Source organism: Phaethon lepturus, unplaced genomic scaffold, assembly GCF_000687285.1.
Source record: "Phaethon lepturus isolate BGI_N335 unplaced genomic scaffold, ASM68728v1 scaffold29216, whole genome shotgun sequence".
Lineage (NCBI taxonomy): Eukaryota > Metazoa > Chordata > Aves > Phaethontiformes > Phaethontidae > Phaethon > Phaethon lepturus.
Window position 1 is genome coordinate 1 of NW_010545275.1, and position 15,128 is coordinate 15,128.

The window sequence follows — 15,128 nt, forward strand, 5'->3', positions numbered from 1 at the left end:
CTCCGCTGCGGCCGCTGCCCCCGCAGGCAACGGGTCTGGGAGCAAAACCCGGGCAAAGCGGGAGGCCTCGCTACCTGAGCGTGCACGAAGAGGGGTAGTATGGGCTCCAGGCGGGCCCGGGTCTGTGCGGCGGCAGCGTGGCCGGGTGGCGTGGCCACTCGGTCGGTGGAAGAGTCGAAGCTGGTGGATGGGAGGCGGCGGCTGAGGTGTCGAAGTTAAATAAAGTCAATTTTCGTACTGCTAATATAATTTAAAATTTGACATAGCTTTAAAATCCAGCTTTAGGCTAGCCTGGAGGCAGGAAGGGCAGAGGGGTCTGCGGCGCAGCCACGATCCCTCCAGCCTGTGGAGCCTGCAAACTCGGGCGGCCTGTTCCTCTTCAGAACGGCACGGCCTCTGTCAGGCTTTTTCCACATGAAGTTCATGATAAAACCGTGGCGATAAATAAATCCACATTTCCTCTTCTTCAGATATCAGTGGCTTTTTCTCTCTCCAGATGGGTAGATGATGCCACAGCTGATTCACTTGGGTATATCCCATCATATTTCTAGCCACTGCTGGACTTGGAGTGTGCACCTCTGGTTTCCTTCTTTGGGGTATTGTCAGCTTCCTAGTAAGTAAAGTCCTGAGGTTGCTATGAGAGTTTAGGTTTAGCCAAATGACTTGCAGTATCTAGTAATCCAACTACAATGATCTAATTGCTTTTTATATAGTGAAATTCTTGACAGGTCATGACTACCAACCAAGTGATTAGTAACCTACTTGTTAATACATTTTATTGATGTTCTATAGCTAAGCGAAGCCAAACTTGCATGTGTTATAATACAACTATAATTCATACCTAACTGGAAAAGGTCTTCAAGATTTCTCTGTATTTTTTCTAGGACCAGATCAGTGGTACAAAAATTACCCAATTGCCAAAGGACGCCATCAGTCACCTATTGAAATCAATACCAAAGAAGTGCATTACGATCGCTCCCTACTACCATGGTTTGCTAGCTATGATCCTGGTGCAGCTAAGACCATCCTCAATAATGGGAAAACCTGCAGGGTTGTATTCGATGATTCTTTTGATAGATCAGGTTAGTTTTGTTTTACTCTTAAGCTGTCATTATGTGTCAGTGACTCTTGGAAGACAGAGTGTGCTCTGAATGCACATGGCTGTCAGAAGGTTGCTGTGTACTGCCTGCGTGTGACGTACAGGTTTCTGTGGCTCCAGTGCCCTGCACAACTGGTGGGAAAGGCCTGTGACTACTTTTAAAGTCCATATGTAAAATTCTAGAAGACAGAGAGAGCTGCAAAGAAACTTGGTGCAGAATGAATTAAGATGTAAGGTAAATTTCTGCACTTGCAAAAGCCATTGCAGTTGTGTTGCCTTCCAGGAGCATGGAGTTCAGGCTTGGTCTACAAGGACTGAATTCCTCCATTCATGAGAGGCCCAGCAGAACATCTTTAACTGTGTATATGGCTGAAGGTACAAACTGTACCCATATAATTTCTGATAAATGAAGTAATGAACCAGATGTTGCCACAAAGGCACGGTATTTAATCAGTTAACACTCCCTTTGGCATTCATGAGATTTTGTCTTAATGAGGCTTATAGGGCTGAGAAGTTCCAGTGTTTCAGCTTTAATGTTCAAAATCTTTTATCTACTTGCAGTTACGACAGCACACTCAATGTGCTGCATATATAATGAATAGCTTTTAAGGGTTAGTGGGGTTATGTATTTTGAAGAGATATGTCTGTTCTGTTTAACAGGTGCTAGAAATATTTAATTTATGTTGGCAGAACTACTGACCTTTCATGTTAATACTGTTGGCTGTATTTCAAAGGAAAAAACATTACTGAAAGAAGTATGAAATTGCATTAGTACTGAGATAAAAAGCAAAAATCAAATGCATACCTCACTTTATTCTTGTATCAAGGTCAACAGGGTTGTGTTTTTATTTATAGTACATGGGATGGTAAGAAAAGGAAAAAGAAATGTCAATTTCAGTAAAATACTGAGAAGTCTGTCTTTCACAGTGTACAGATGTATTTCTTAACTAACTGCATTAAAAGTTCCAATTTCTATTACAGTATAACTAGGATTGACAGCTATAATTACTAGGAGGAATTTTACTAATAGGTTGATTGATCTTAAATATCTGCAGGCATGGATTTAATGTAATGGATTTTTAATGAATTACTTGGGTTTCATGAAAACTGAGGATTAAAATGTATGTAAGCTGGACTAGTTAATACACTATCAAAACTCACAAATGACTATGCAGTCAGGAGTTTGATTACTTTTCTAGCAAAGTGGGAATCTTTATTGTTATTTGAATAAAAATATTATTAAGGTCAGATAACATGATACATCACTAAAGAGAGGTAGCTGTGGCATATAAGACGACCGGCATGACCATTACTTACCATTTTTTACCATCTCTTTTATTTTTTGGAACAGCATAAAATATATCAATGGTTGCATCTTCTGCATAAATGTCAAAGTAATTGTTGTCATTACTCAGCCATTGCAGAGAAGGGAGTATTCAGGCACAGCAATCTACTGCATGATGCAACACTGTGGGTGCAAAGAGCAGAAAGTTTTGGAATGTTCTGAGTTTTTTTTCAGATGACTGCTCAGTAACTTTTGTGTTCTGATCTCAGAAATAAAAAGTGACTCACTGGGAAAATGTAGGTGTATTTCTCAACTCTTTGAAGGCAAGAAACATTCAGTGTTTATTGTTATGTCTTCTTTGTTATACTGTTGCATACAGAGGCTGTGGGTGGTGTTCCTTCGCTAACATAATGCTAATTGCAGGACGAATTCTACTGTGTATACACCCACTGACTTGAGCATGTTTTAAGTTTTTTAGGATATGTGCAGTGACTTATTTTTTGTGTAAAGGAACCACCTGCTGCATGATACATACATATGTAATAACAATCATATAGGAATGAAGCTTTTATTCCTTTGGAACAGAGAGTTTCTATGTCTGTCTATCTGTCTGTCTGTCTATGTATCTATCACTCTGCCTATCTATCTGAATTATTTCTGATTAACCAGAAAACTAAAGACTTCCTTTATTTTCCTAACTTTTTCAGAGTGGTCGTACTTGTATCTATAGTTATATTTAGATTTTCATTAGTAGTAGATGAAATAGATTGCTGAATAAATTGCAAAGGTGAGTGACAAAAGTAATTACGTTGAATGTCTTCAAGTTTTACTTCCATTGTGTCTTCTCTGCCAGGAATAATTTGAATATTCACCATTGGGACGGTTTCTTAAACTCAAATGATTAGAGAGAAGCTTCCTGGAAAAGTACCATTCAATGTAATTCACATACTACGCTGGAAAAGGCCTTATTGCTGTTATCTTTGGAATTAGTCTAGTGGAAGGCATTGGAGAATTTATCTCCAGCTATTTATAAAGTCTGGATGACTTTAAGAATCTGCAGTACCACTGAAGATGACAGGTATTTGCTTTAGGAGCTGTGTCATGCCTTTGCTGACAGTCTGTACAAATTAATGGATTGTTGTGGACTCAGTTGCCTGTGTTACTAGACCTGTGTGGAAGAAGGACCTTAAGCACTGTAAAATCATTGCAGGTAAAGGCTGGAGTGTCAAAATCCAGGAAAGATCTGGGAGCTGAAATCAAAACCTCCTAGGTAGTTGTGCCATCTTGTGATGGCCACAATAAAACCCATACCAGAACTTGGGTACTTTGGCAACCTATCAGTGCGGTGCTTTTTGACCTGAATGGCAGTTTAGATACTCTTTTTAGATCCCTCAGTGACTCTGGCTTTGTTTTGAATTGGGACTGCAATCTTATTTCGACAGGGAGAGTTCATTTGCTTTTAAAATTCCGAAAATACATGTGCCAGAGTAGTGTCCTGAGACCACCTAACTGGTGGGATCATTGTCATGATGTTGTGTGAGATCTGTAGCTTGTAACTTGCTTACAATTTATGACTCTGGCTTTCTTTGCAATACCTGTGGTATTACCTGATAGATGTAATACCTGATAGATGGTTACATCAAAGCATTCAATCATTTAATAAATAGTAAAGATAAATAAGTCTTGTACTGGAACCCAGACAGCAGCTGAGGAGACATACACTAAAGCTATGTCACATGGATGCCTGCTTTCATCTTCTCACTTTCTTTGTTGTTGTTATCTCCTTGACACTTTCTATAGAAGTTCATTGGCCAAACAGATTCCTACTTCTCTTTTTACTAACTTTATGATGGATGACATTTAAGGGCTTGGAGTACCTCAGTGCAGGCACACTTTCTTACAAGGTTACCTTGGTGCTGTTTGCAGAACGTTCAAATTTCTTGTCAAAGTAATGTGTGCCTTTGGAAGTGGATGATGAAAAAAAAATGTTTAAAGAAACCATTAGTGTAAATAGTGAAAGCTTCTTGCTTACAGGTCTCTTTTAGCATGACTAGTGCTTGTGGACAGCATTTCCTAGAGTACTGCTTTGTGGGAAATCTCATTTATCTTTGCAAATGAGGTTTTGATTATCAACTTATGGTGAATAAACATTTATTTGTTGACTGGTTCTAAAATGATGACAAACCCCAGTAACTTTAATTAAAACCGGGGGAAGTTTGTCCATAGACACTCACATTTTGTTTGATTCCTGCAAAAAGTTACTTAACATTTTGTGTGGTGAATTTACACTGGAAGAAGTCAGTCGGCATTACAAGAATAGCGCAGCTAAATCTCAGTGCCTGTGCAGCAGTGGTACATACCACTGGACGGCTATACTGCATACTGCAAAAGGCAGCAAAGTTAAATTCTTCCTTTGGTGTTTAACACATCTGTCATTTGTAGTGTCTGCATGAAGGTACTGAGTGTTAATATGAGCGCTAATAGGAGTTGAATTTCTGTTAACTGAACCTCCATGTGATTGTTGGAGATAAAAATGCTTGAACAGTCAAGGGCCTGCTGAAGCTACAGTTATGAAGTGGACTGTCAGGTTTCTGCCCCTGGAGATGGGGATTTCAGCCCTGCTGTAGATCACAAGCAAAGATGATGTGGGAGCTCACTGATGAACGGGCTGTGGTCAATAGGTACAAAACTGGAAAAGGTGTGTTGCAGGCAGATGAGGGTGGGTGACAGACTGACAGACTTCTGTCAGACAATTCTCTTTTTCCCAGGCTATCCTCATACAAAGTTCAAATACAAAGAAAAGTAATACTTCTGCATATCTATTCAGTGTTTGCTTAAATAAAATTTCAGTGACAACTGGGTAAAATGTATTAGGACATGCATTTTGTCACTGCAGTTAGCCAGAGTGTTTCAGTACAGAGATCCTCTTTTGAGCAGAAGCCTTTTAATAACATCTAAAATGTGGCACTGATGTGAAAAAGTTGTGGGTTTTGTACTGCACTGTTAGATTCTGTTATAAAGCGGCGTAAGAAAGCTAATGTGTCTTTTTCAATTGTCATGCAGTAATACCATACTAATTTAATTTCATTGTGGTTTACCAGTTCATTTTATGGATTTGGCAGGATGTGAAGATCATAAATTTTATAAGAAGTTAGCTCTTCTCCTGTTCATAAACACAGCTCACCTCATGAGTCTGTTTAGTGCTCCTTGTTTTTTCCACTGACTTCCACAGTATGCCTTCATAGCAAACAGGGAAGGAATTTGTGTAGGAATAACTTTGCCAGTTTTACTTTAGTGAGGATAGATGACAAATGACATTAGTGCAGATTAACAACGAGACCCAGCAAGTGGATGGACTTATTTCAAAACCTTCTTGTTACATTTCTGTTGTTAGGGACACTCTGCTAACTAAGGTAAAGTGGAATGGCCATCTCCACACAAACTGCATCGCACCTTCATTGCTGTGCAAAGTGAGATGCAGAGTTTTTTGTTGCCTTTGTTACATCCTCCAGTGCAACACTTGCCCCCTCTGGGGCAAACATCTGCCCCAGATTGATTACATTGAGTGATTACATCAGTGGTTACATTGAGAATGGAAAAAAACCATAATTTTATTAATAATTTCTGTCATATACTGCTCAGGTTATGACAGATTAAATAAAAAGTGAGCTTTTTTACTGCAACTGATATCCACATCCATGTAGGATTTCTTTGTGACAGACCATTCTTCAATATGGATGGAGGGACATAGATTTTGAGCAAGAGCTTAAGACTGACATGACATTTTTATGTCTGGTATCGGGCACTGGTGGAAGGCAATGTGCAAACCCATATAAAAAGTCAGCTGCTGAGCAATGGGATGAGAGCTTGCAACAATAAGGCACCAAAAAGGAGTGCATTCTTTTCTCCCTTGTCTTCCTGGGCTGGTTTGTATGCAGCTGGGCCATGTTACTTCAGAGACAGCAAGTTTAAAGGAGTTACATGTTGGTAAGTCTGCTGCGACCATCCTGTTACTTCCTGCAGGTTTTCAATATTCAGAAAAAAGTCCAGCCATTCAGCTAGCCATGTGAAAAGGATTACCCAGTATTTCAGAAGCCTAAGAGAAAAGCTGGCTGCCCACATACTGGGGAGTGAGCCTGTAGGCTCCTTTTTTAGAGCCCTTGCGTTTCGTTTCATGCAGTGTCATAGGTAGAAGCTCAGAGTGGGTCATGGGGCCTTCTAGAAAAGGGTCCTTTTGTAAGTGGTTTGTGGTAGGAAAACAGCTATCGCAGCCTTAAAACTGGAAGTCTCAGCTATTTAAGGTGAACATTTCCTATGTAAGAATGGTTAGCATAATTTCCTGTTACATACAAACATGCAAATATATAAAAATAAAGCTATATTTTAACACCACTGAGAAACTATTTAAAGGTACCATAGTTTCTGTTATAAACTTTTACCTCATATTCCTTTTCTAACTGGTATATGGGTATGTATTTATTGGTGTTAGTATTTCCTGAAAACAAAAACCCAAGAGGATAAAGATACCTTTAGAATTTAGGTTCCAAGACACATGCTTTAAAAAAAAAAAAGAAGATTTCTTTTACTAAATTTGAGCTATAAAGACATAGTTTGGGACTTTTTTATGTTTTAGATATTGGAGAACTTAATTCTTTTAACTGCTTTGTTTACCTTTTTCAAAACATAGGGAAATTTCACTTACTTACATTGTCATTTCATGTATTTCTATGTTTTATACTACACACTTGCAATTAAAAGAAAGAAAACACCTTTTTGTCCTTCAGGAAGTGTTGATTTATAGACGTCTTATCCTCTGCATCATTCTGTCTGTTTAAAGTACGCTAAGTAAAAGCTACTGCCTATTTATAGATGAGTGAAGCAGGAAAAAGGTGATGCTGAACTTCACCTAACGGCCAGCTGAAAGTGTCTGGTGATGGCCCATCAGTGGAAGTAATGACACATTTTTACCTTAAACTGCATTATTTGGTTTCACATATCTATTTTAATGGAGAATTGATGGCCTTGTCAGCTACTACTGTTACTGTGTCTGCATTGGCCATAGTACTGAATGTCTGTGGGAATAACTAAAGGGAATTCGTTGAGAATAACAGCTTGCTCTTAATGTTCAGTAAAGAATACTCTTAGTATTGTATTTCTTGAGATGATCATGGATTTCATTCCTTTTCAGATTTAAGGATATTCTTCTCTAACATATAAAGACCTGTTCTTGGGAATTGCTGAATAGTTTATAGGAATGCCTTAACTTCTAGATCCAAATAAAATGAATGAGAATTGACTATTAAATAGTATTTGGTGAATGTGAAAAAGTTCTTCCCTTTTTATTGTGAGATCCTTCCAAAGAGACCACCTTCATTTGGTACATAATGTAAAAATGTTAAGATTATTTAGAATGTAGGGTATTGTTCACCACGGGCTGAATTTTCTTTAGGAAAGTAGTTTATAGTCTCAGTGATTGCTTTTCTGGCTCATTTGCTGTTTTCTTTCTCCTCTTCCACAGCCAGAGTAAGCAGCCATTATAGCGGAAGCAGCATCAGTAATTTCATAGGTTTTTAAACAAATAAGTCATAGTTTGCAGTAAAAGACACAATTTGTAGCATTTTTTTTGGAATTTGTTTATCATCTAGCACTTCAGTAGTTAATCATGGCTATTTTTATGTTTGAATTTTAATGTTTTTTAATATTTAAAAATATATATTTTTATATAGGTAGATATTAGAAGGAATTCAGAGGGAGATTTAGACAGACATCTAAATTTAGGTCTGTCTTGTGTGGGCTTTTAAATGTAAGTGGATTATGTCTCTAAACTCCCATTCTAGTCAACAGAGATGGAGTCACACTTAATCAGAGGAGTTCCAGGAGCAACTCAGGTCACCATCTTTTGAGCATCTACTTTAAGGGAAGCAGAATTACTCTAGAGGCTTGACTGTTCTAATTAGGGTCTTCAGTTCCCCAAACATAGGCATCTCCTGTCATTTTCGATAATCTAATGTATTTCACCTTGCCTCCACATACTGCTTTAGAAAAGTACAGTTCTTCTACAGATCTTGTTTCACATCTTTCAGTCCTGTCCAGGTGTCTTTGGCATATCCCAGAAGGTACTAGATGTACATTTATGCAGCTGAATTAAAACAATGATCTCTATTCACTATAATGGAAGCCTAGACACAAATAATTTTCATCTGCCTGTAAGTGTATATAGCTGAAGATGGTTGACTGAAGTGATGCTAAAATCAGTGCAGATTTCCAAGAGGTACTCAGTACTCTCAGAAAATAAAATGTCTGTACAGTAAATATTTTTAAAATATATATATTTCTTTTTTAAAAATTGGAAGATACCCAAGTCTAATGCTGATGCAGATTATCAATTGCAGTGCTGAGAGGTGGGCCACTTCCAGGAGTCTACAGGCTACGTCAGCTTCACTTTCATTGGGGTTCATCTGATGACCATGGCTCTGAGCATGTTGTGAATGGAGTGAGATATGCAGGAGAGGTAAGACTCACCACTTTTTACTTTAAAATAGGGTGTAAAGTAACATTTGTCATTATTGTTCAGGTGGGATAAAATTTGTCATTTGTCTGCTTTTCAAGGAGTTCTTTCTTTATCTGTGACATTTTCTTCTTACTCCCATCGATTCTTATAGATGTGCATCAGGTCGAAGTAATTCTCACAGCATAAGAAAAGAAAAATACTATGTGAAACAAAAGTTTCCATGTTCTCAAACCAACATGGTTGAAACATAGGACAGCGCATCTGAGGAGCAACGCAAACTAAAACAGTATTCTGAAAGTACAGTACTATAGCAGAAGTATAAAACTGTAGCAGTAGTATAAATCTGTAGCAGAAGAAAGGAGGAAGAATGTGTTTACCTTGATTTTCCACCACTAGAGGATTGTAAGGGAAGATGAGAACTGTAGACTAATAATATACAGAGCTTACATTCATATGGGTTCTTTGCTAGAATGGCTGTAGTTTGAAAGCCAAATGGAAATGAATCACATATCAGTAGATAACTTCTGAACTGCATGTTCTACCTGTTTACTTAAGCATCTTTTCTGTATTCTTCATCTTTAAGAAGAGATTTCTGTTCTTTTTTGCAATTTCTGTACTAAGATGTTTATAGTTTATTTTAAAGCAAATAGTAATCTAAATGGTAATATGTGGCTGATGAAACTCATATATGAATTGCTGTCCCTTTTTTCTTTTTTGTTTTTAGAAGGCTTAATCCTCATTCTTTTTTGGCACAAATTTTCTCATGTATATAAAGAACACTACATTCAGCTTCTGATGGTTTGCTATTCAATAATGATTTTTTTAATATGTTTTTCTTTGTTTCCAGCTACATTTGTTACATTGGAATCCAAAATACAGTAATTACCTTGATGCTGTGAGAAGAACTGATGGAATAGCTGTTTTGGCCATATTTTTGCAAGCAAGTAGAAGCACACAAGCCTTCTTTGCACTGCTACTATAGAGTTTTCTATTCTAACAGGGTTAAAAAAGCAAAACGCTCTGAATATATTTTCTAGGGATCGTACCACATTGAAGGGCTTGACTTTCAGTCTTGCATGCTTTTCAAGTTATAGAGCATGAGTCATGTTATTTCAAATGGTATCCAATACCAACACACTTGTCCTAGCAGCTATTGTGTCACTACATAGATGGTGGAAGCTGTAAATCCAGATGTATTTGCCCCTGTTTTGGGGACATGATGTCAGTAGTGGCCCTCTGACCAATAGCAGTCAGCTGTCTTCTATACTAATCATGGACTGATTTCAAGGACAGATACTTCTTGTAGGCTTTTCATTAATTTTCTCCCAGGCAAAACTAACTCACAGGCAATACATGTAACTCATCCTTTTTTAAAATCCTTTTGGGGGCCTGCAGTCTTAGCCTGAAATATCGGCCTTTGCTCTCTCTTGTCTAATTAATATTCACTAGTGGTAGAAAGATGGACATCTGTGTTGAGATCAGCAATTGCAAACAGTAGATCTGACCATGACATCTGGATTTTAAACTAGGATGAAACTTCTTCCAAATTCTGTACCTGAGTCTGAAGAGTTTTGTTTATCTTTGTTAGGTTAAAATTCAATGTCAACAGCAATAGCAGTATTGTGAAATTACCTGTGATGCTGAGTTACTGTACTGATGTAATTTCCCCATTTGGATCAAAATATCTGTTGGGCTACAGATAGAAGACATATCTTACTAAGCTGGTAGGGGTGATGATAGGTTGGGTTAATACATTGTAGTTTTATAGTTGATATATGTTTAGATGCATATATAAAAAAAACAGGAGAAAGAAGAAAACTGATACAACAGAACTCTTTGGTTAGCTCATGTTTTCTTCACAGGTAGGGAAAACTCCCAAACCAGAGATGAAGAGAATTCTTGAAGAAATAAATGCTATCAAAACAAAGGTAACAATGTTGGGCTTTTCATTGTAGGAAGATTGCTGCAAATGCTCAGGACAAAAAAAAAAAATCAAGAGGCATGACTTTCTAGTTTGCAAATTCTGCTCTGCAATATTGCCAGAATATACTTATTAATAAAACCATGGGTAGCTTTTCCTTAACAGGAAAAGTCCCATCTTCTATTTAGATATAAGCCTTCTTTGGCTGTAGTGGGCCTTATAATTTTGTGAAAATGAGTCACCTCACCAAACTTTATTCACCTCAAAACTAGGCATGGAGTCTTATTCCCTCAGTGATCAGTGACAAAAGAAAGGCACCTTTGGAAATCAGTCCATTCGGTCTTGAGGTAGGCTTCCTCATGGACTTTTGGAATGCCACTGACTAGACATCTGTGTCTCAGATAACATTATGTAATGAGAATCTCACCATAAATGTACATTTCATAGGCTGTCTTGTTTGTTATTATCACAAATACTACAAATCTAGAGTATTAGACTCTAGATATGACTTCATTTTATGGTGACCTAATCCATTGTTTAATGGATAGGCAGAACTTCTGTAAGAAAGGAGGCCAGAAGGAAGGGTATTTCTGCACAGAAATGAGTGAAGCATATTGGTACTGGATGTCGCTTCACATGGGTTAGCTCAGGTACAAGATGTGGTGTTGTATGTTGTGTCATGCTTCTCTGGGCCCATCTGTGAGGGTCACATCTTTACACTGCATTGTTATGCATTGTGTAGGTATGTGCTTAGTTTCCTTAGTTCGTGCCTTTGAAGTATCTCAGTCACTCTCTGTTTCTTAAAATACCAGAGCTGCATCTTTAGCTAATCGTGACTGGAGCTGTTGAAGAGGTTTCTGCTTGGTTTTCTTGTGTTTTTTTTAAAGGGGAAAGAAGCTCCTTTTCCAAACTTTGATCCTTCAATTCTTTTCCCTAAATCTCATGACTACTGGACATACCATGGGTCTTTCACTACTCCACCTTGTGAAGAGTGCATCACCTGGATTGTTCTTAAAGAGCCTATCATAGTCAGCTCAGACCAGGTAAACTTCAAACAGATAATATTTTACCCACTTCTTTTTAGTTACATGCCATAACCTGATCTTATTCTTTTGACAATAAAAATGCTTATTGGATTCTGTGAGAAATTGCATGATTAAAAGGACAGTGAAGAACTGAATGCCTTAGAAACTACCTTGGGACTCCATAGGAACCTGTAAAAATCCTCAAAGGACTGCAGTCTACAACCTAATATGTGCAATCAACCTATTAGACACATCTCTTTATCTGTCTCTGTATGACTCCTACATTAACTAATTGAGCAGAGGTGGTGACCTTCTCTACTTGGAACAGCTCATTGTTTCCTAGCCCACGTCAGACATCATGGTGGTTCAAATCCACAGGCATCAGAGAGCTTTATAAATCAGTAAAATCGTAACACAGTGTAGATGGTAACAGTTTATAGCAGTTTGGAGTGTGACTGACAGCAAGCAGCAGTTACTATATATGAGAGTTCTTCCTCCTGTGTGCAGAGACGTCTTGTGATATCAACTAAAGAAAAGAGTAGTTCTCTTTTTGTTTCCCAGTCCCTGTGTTCCCACAATATTAACTCTTGCTAGTAGGAAAGGGTGGAGCTGGATGTGGCTCATACCCTTTATTTTACACAGAGCTCAAAACACTGCATTACACCAAAAGCCAGTATAGGAAAGCTTGTATTCTCCTGAAATCATTTAAATCAGAACATTGACACATTTAGCTAAAGGTTATGTTAGGTTTGCACCAACAACTTTGATTATCCAGGATTTTTTCAACCATTTATATTGTCTCAAGCTTCCTCATGTAAAGTGCTCATTGCTTATGATGAATGTTTGAGGGTAATCACTGGAGAAATTATGAAAATAAAGCTGCTGTGAAAAAGTAACCATCTGCAATGAAATTCATTGGGACGGTCAGGTACCTTAACTACGTTGCACACTGAAAGAAGCAAGAGTCCAGTGTTCTCACCTAATGCAGCTGAGCACTTCCAACTTTTTGAACATTCTACTTTGCAAAAGTGTCTCTTATAGCATGCTTCTTTCAAAAACATCTTTTATCAGAATATAAATTTAATGGGCTTGGTGATTTTGTCTGCCCCACATTATAGATGGCATCATGTAACCAAGAAAATTATGGAAGTGGTGTATCAGGTGCTTGATACCCATGTTTCTGGAAAGTATGCCACCTGAATTTTCACAAACAGGAGCAGCAGCAGATAATTATAATTTATTCTTAGTTTGAAAGCCTTCTCTGGTCACTTACCACAAAGAAGTATTTCTTGTTAATCCTCATTCCCCCGCAAAATCCTCATTCCCCATTTATAGAAATTTGAATGCCCTCTTTATCACATTTCAGCCTATGATTCTACTCGTACCACACAAGTCAGTTTTCTCATCTGAGTTTATTCCTCTACTCAGCAGACTATAATGATACGATATTATGAATTTCAAGGCTCCAAGATAGTGAGAACATGAACATTAATCAGGTGACTGACATATTATGTAGATATTTTATGTAGACACGTAACTTTTCATTTTAGGTTCTTAAGGAGATAAGGTGTTTCATTGTATTGATTGATGTGCATGTATCACAAAAACCCCTCTATTTTCTAGTACTTTGTATTTATGTGGCTCTTTATCTTTTAAAGAATAGAACTCGGGTATGATGGGAATCTTAGCTGGCACGACATAGAATATGGTAATGTATTCATATAACTTACAGCTTAATTTTCACAGCTTATTAAATTGATCTGTCTCCTGTTTCCTTGCCCATCCAAAAATTAAAATATGTGGGCTATTTTGAAGCTGGTACTTGTGTGAAAAACACAGATACGGTCTGACTGGTTTCCTCAAAATAAATCGGTGTAGAAGTTTGCATTACAGAAGATCAGCTACAGATTTTGTTGGGAAAAGTGTAGTCACTGCTGAACATCTCTGACTTAAAATGCATTTGTAGAGGAATAACTAATCACATGATCTAGCTTCATGAAAAGAGTTTTTGATCACTGCTGTATTTGGGTCATGGCCTTTTTTCAGCTTACCTAAAGTTAGTGAGTTTTGGGAAACATACAGACTGTTTTCTGACTGGCCCTACTGTAGAAATAATGGAGCATTTAAGGTAAAAATGGAAATTACTACATGTAGATGGGACATTGGCTCTTATCCTGAGATAACTGCTTTTCAGGCAGAATTGGCAGTGTATGTGAGGTACTGTATACAAATACAGTAGAAAGACTTTCTTCACTCCAGAGTGCCTGCAGTCTAAATAATGTATTCATAAAAGAGGATTGTGTTACCAATTATTTCTAATCCTAGAAAGTGTACTACCAAGGCAGCTTCATTAATAGTAATTATTTTAAGTGCTTGTGCATTTACAGTGGATCGCTTGGATGCTTTTGCAGCCAGATGGTAATAGTATATTAGCCACAAAGATAAGTGCAGTCACTGTGAATCAGTACTCTGCAGGAAAAATCAATTCACCAGAAATCCCTGTGAGATGTAGAGTGGGTGGCCTAGCTGCTCAGATTACTTTTAATGAAAGGATAGGAGTTTAACTGTGGAATAACTCTATCCAACTGCAGACTAATTTTTTCACGTTTATATAGCTATAGCCTGAATATATGCTGCTTTTTTTTTTTGACCTAGTAGGGCAGATCTTCTACAAATAATAATAAAACCCAGCAATCTCTTCTTCAATAGTACTTTATTGGTATTAGTAGAATTGATGAACTATTTTCATCTCCTACGGTTCCCATACAAATTATTCGTCATCTGAAATCTGAAATTTAATTTCAGATGAATAATCCAGCTGATGCATATTATACTGGTTATAAATGTGACCTCGTCGTTGTTCAGGCAAACTGAGATAACTGGCTTTTCTGAGCCGTGTAGTGAAGAGCAATGTTGAGATGCCTGAGTTAGCTCAGTCCATAAACTGGAATTAGTATAGTCTCAGTGAACCCAGCTTTTACAGTCCAGGCAGAAGTTCTGCTTCTATTGGACTCTAACTCTGTACTGTAAAAGGTAGCTACATCAGCGTATTGAAGCTAGTTGCAAACAAAGTTGATGCGTGCCGTGCGTGGGGCTACATTTTCAACATGGGAAAATGTGTGCATCTTTTTCATGGTGAGCCATTCAAACAGGGCAGTGTCAAGTGTGTGAATCACAGCTGATATGCTTTCTGTCTAATGTGCATCACAGTGACAACAAATGAATGTAATGTATCTGTAAGTGGGTATATGTATTGCATTTTTTGAAAATCAGAAAGCAGCAGAGGA

General features: G+C 37.8%; 1 protein-coding gene across 1 annotated transcript in view; it reads left to right on the forward strand.

Annotated features, from left to right (window-relative positions):
• Positions 1-99: 99 nt before the first annotated feature.
• Positions 100-15,128, forward strand: part of LOC104622176 (carbonic anhydrase 3-like) — a 15,828-nt gene continuing 799 nt past the window's right edge. The window contains exons 1-6 of the mRNA XM_010288883.1: positions 100-214; positions 885-1,082; positions 8,777-8,895; positions 9,743-9,835; positions 10,758-10,823; positions 11,704-11,859. Of these exons, the coding sequence (XP_010287185.1) occupies positions 100-214; positions 885-1,082; positions 8,777-8,895; positions 9,743-9,835; positions 10,758-10,823; positions 11,704-11,859 (747 nt within the window). The remainder of the gene's footprint in view (positions 215-884; positions 1,083-8,776; positions 8,896-9,742; positions 9,836-10,757; positions 10,824-11,703; positions 11,860-15,128) is intronic.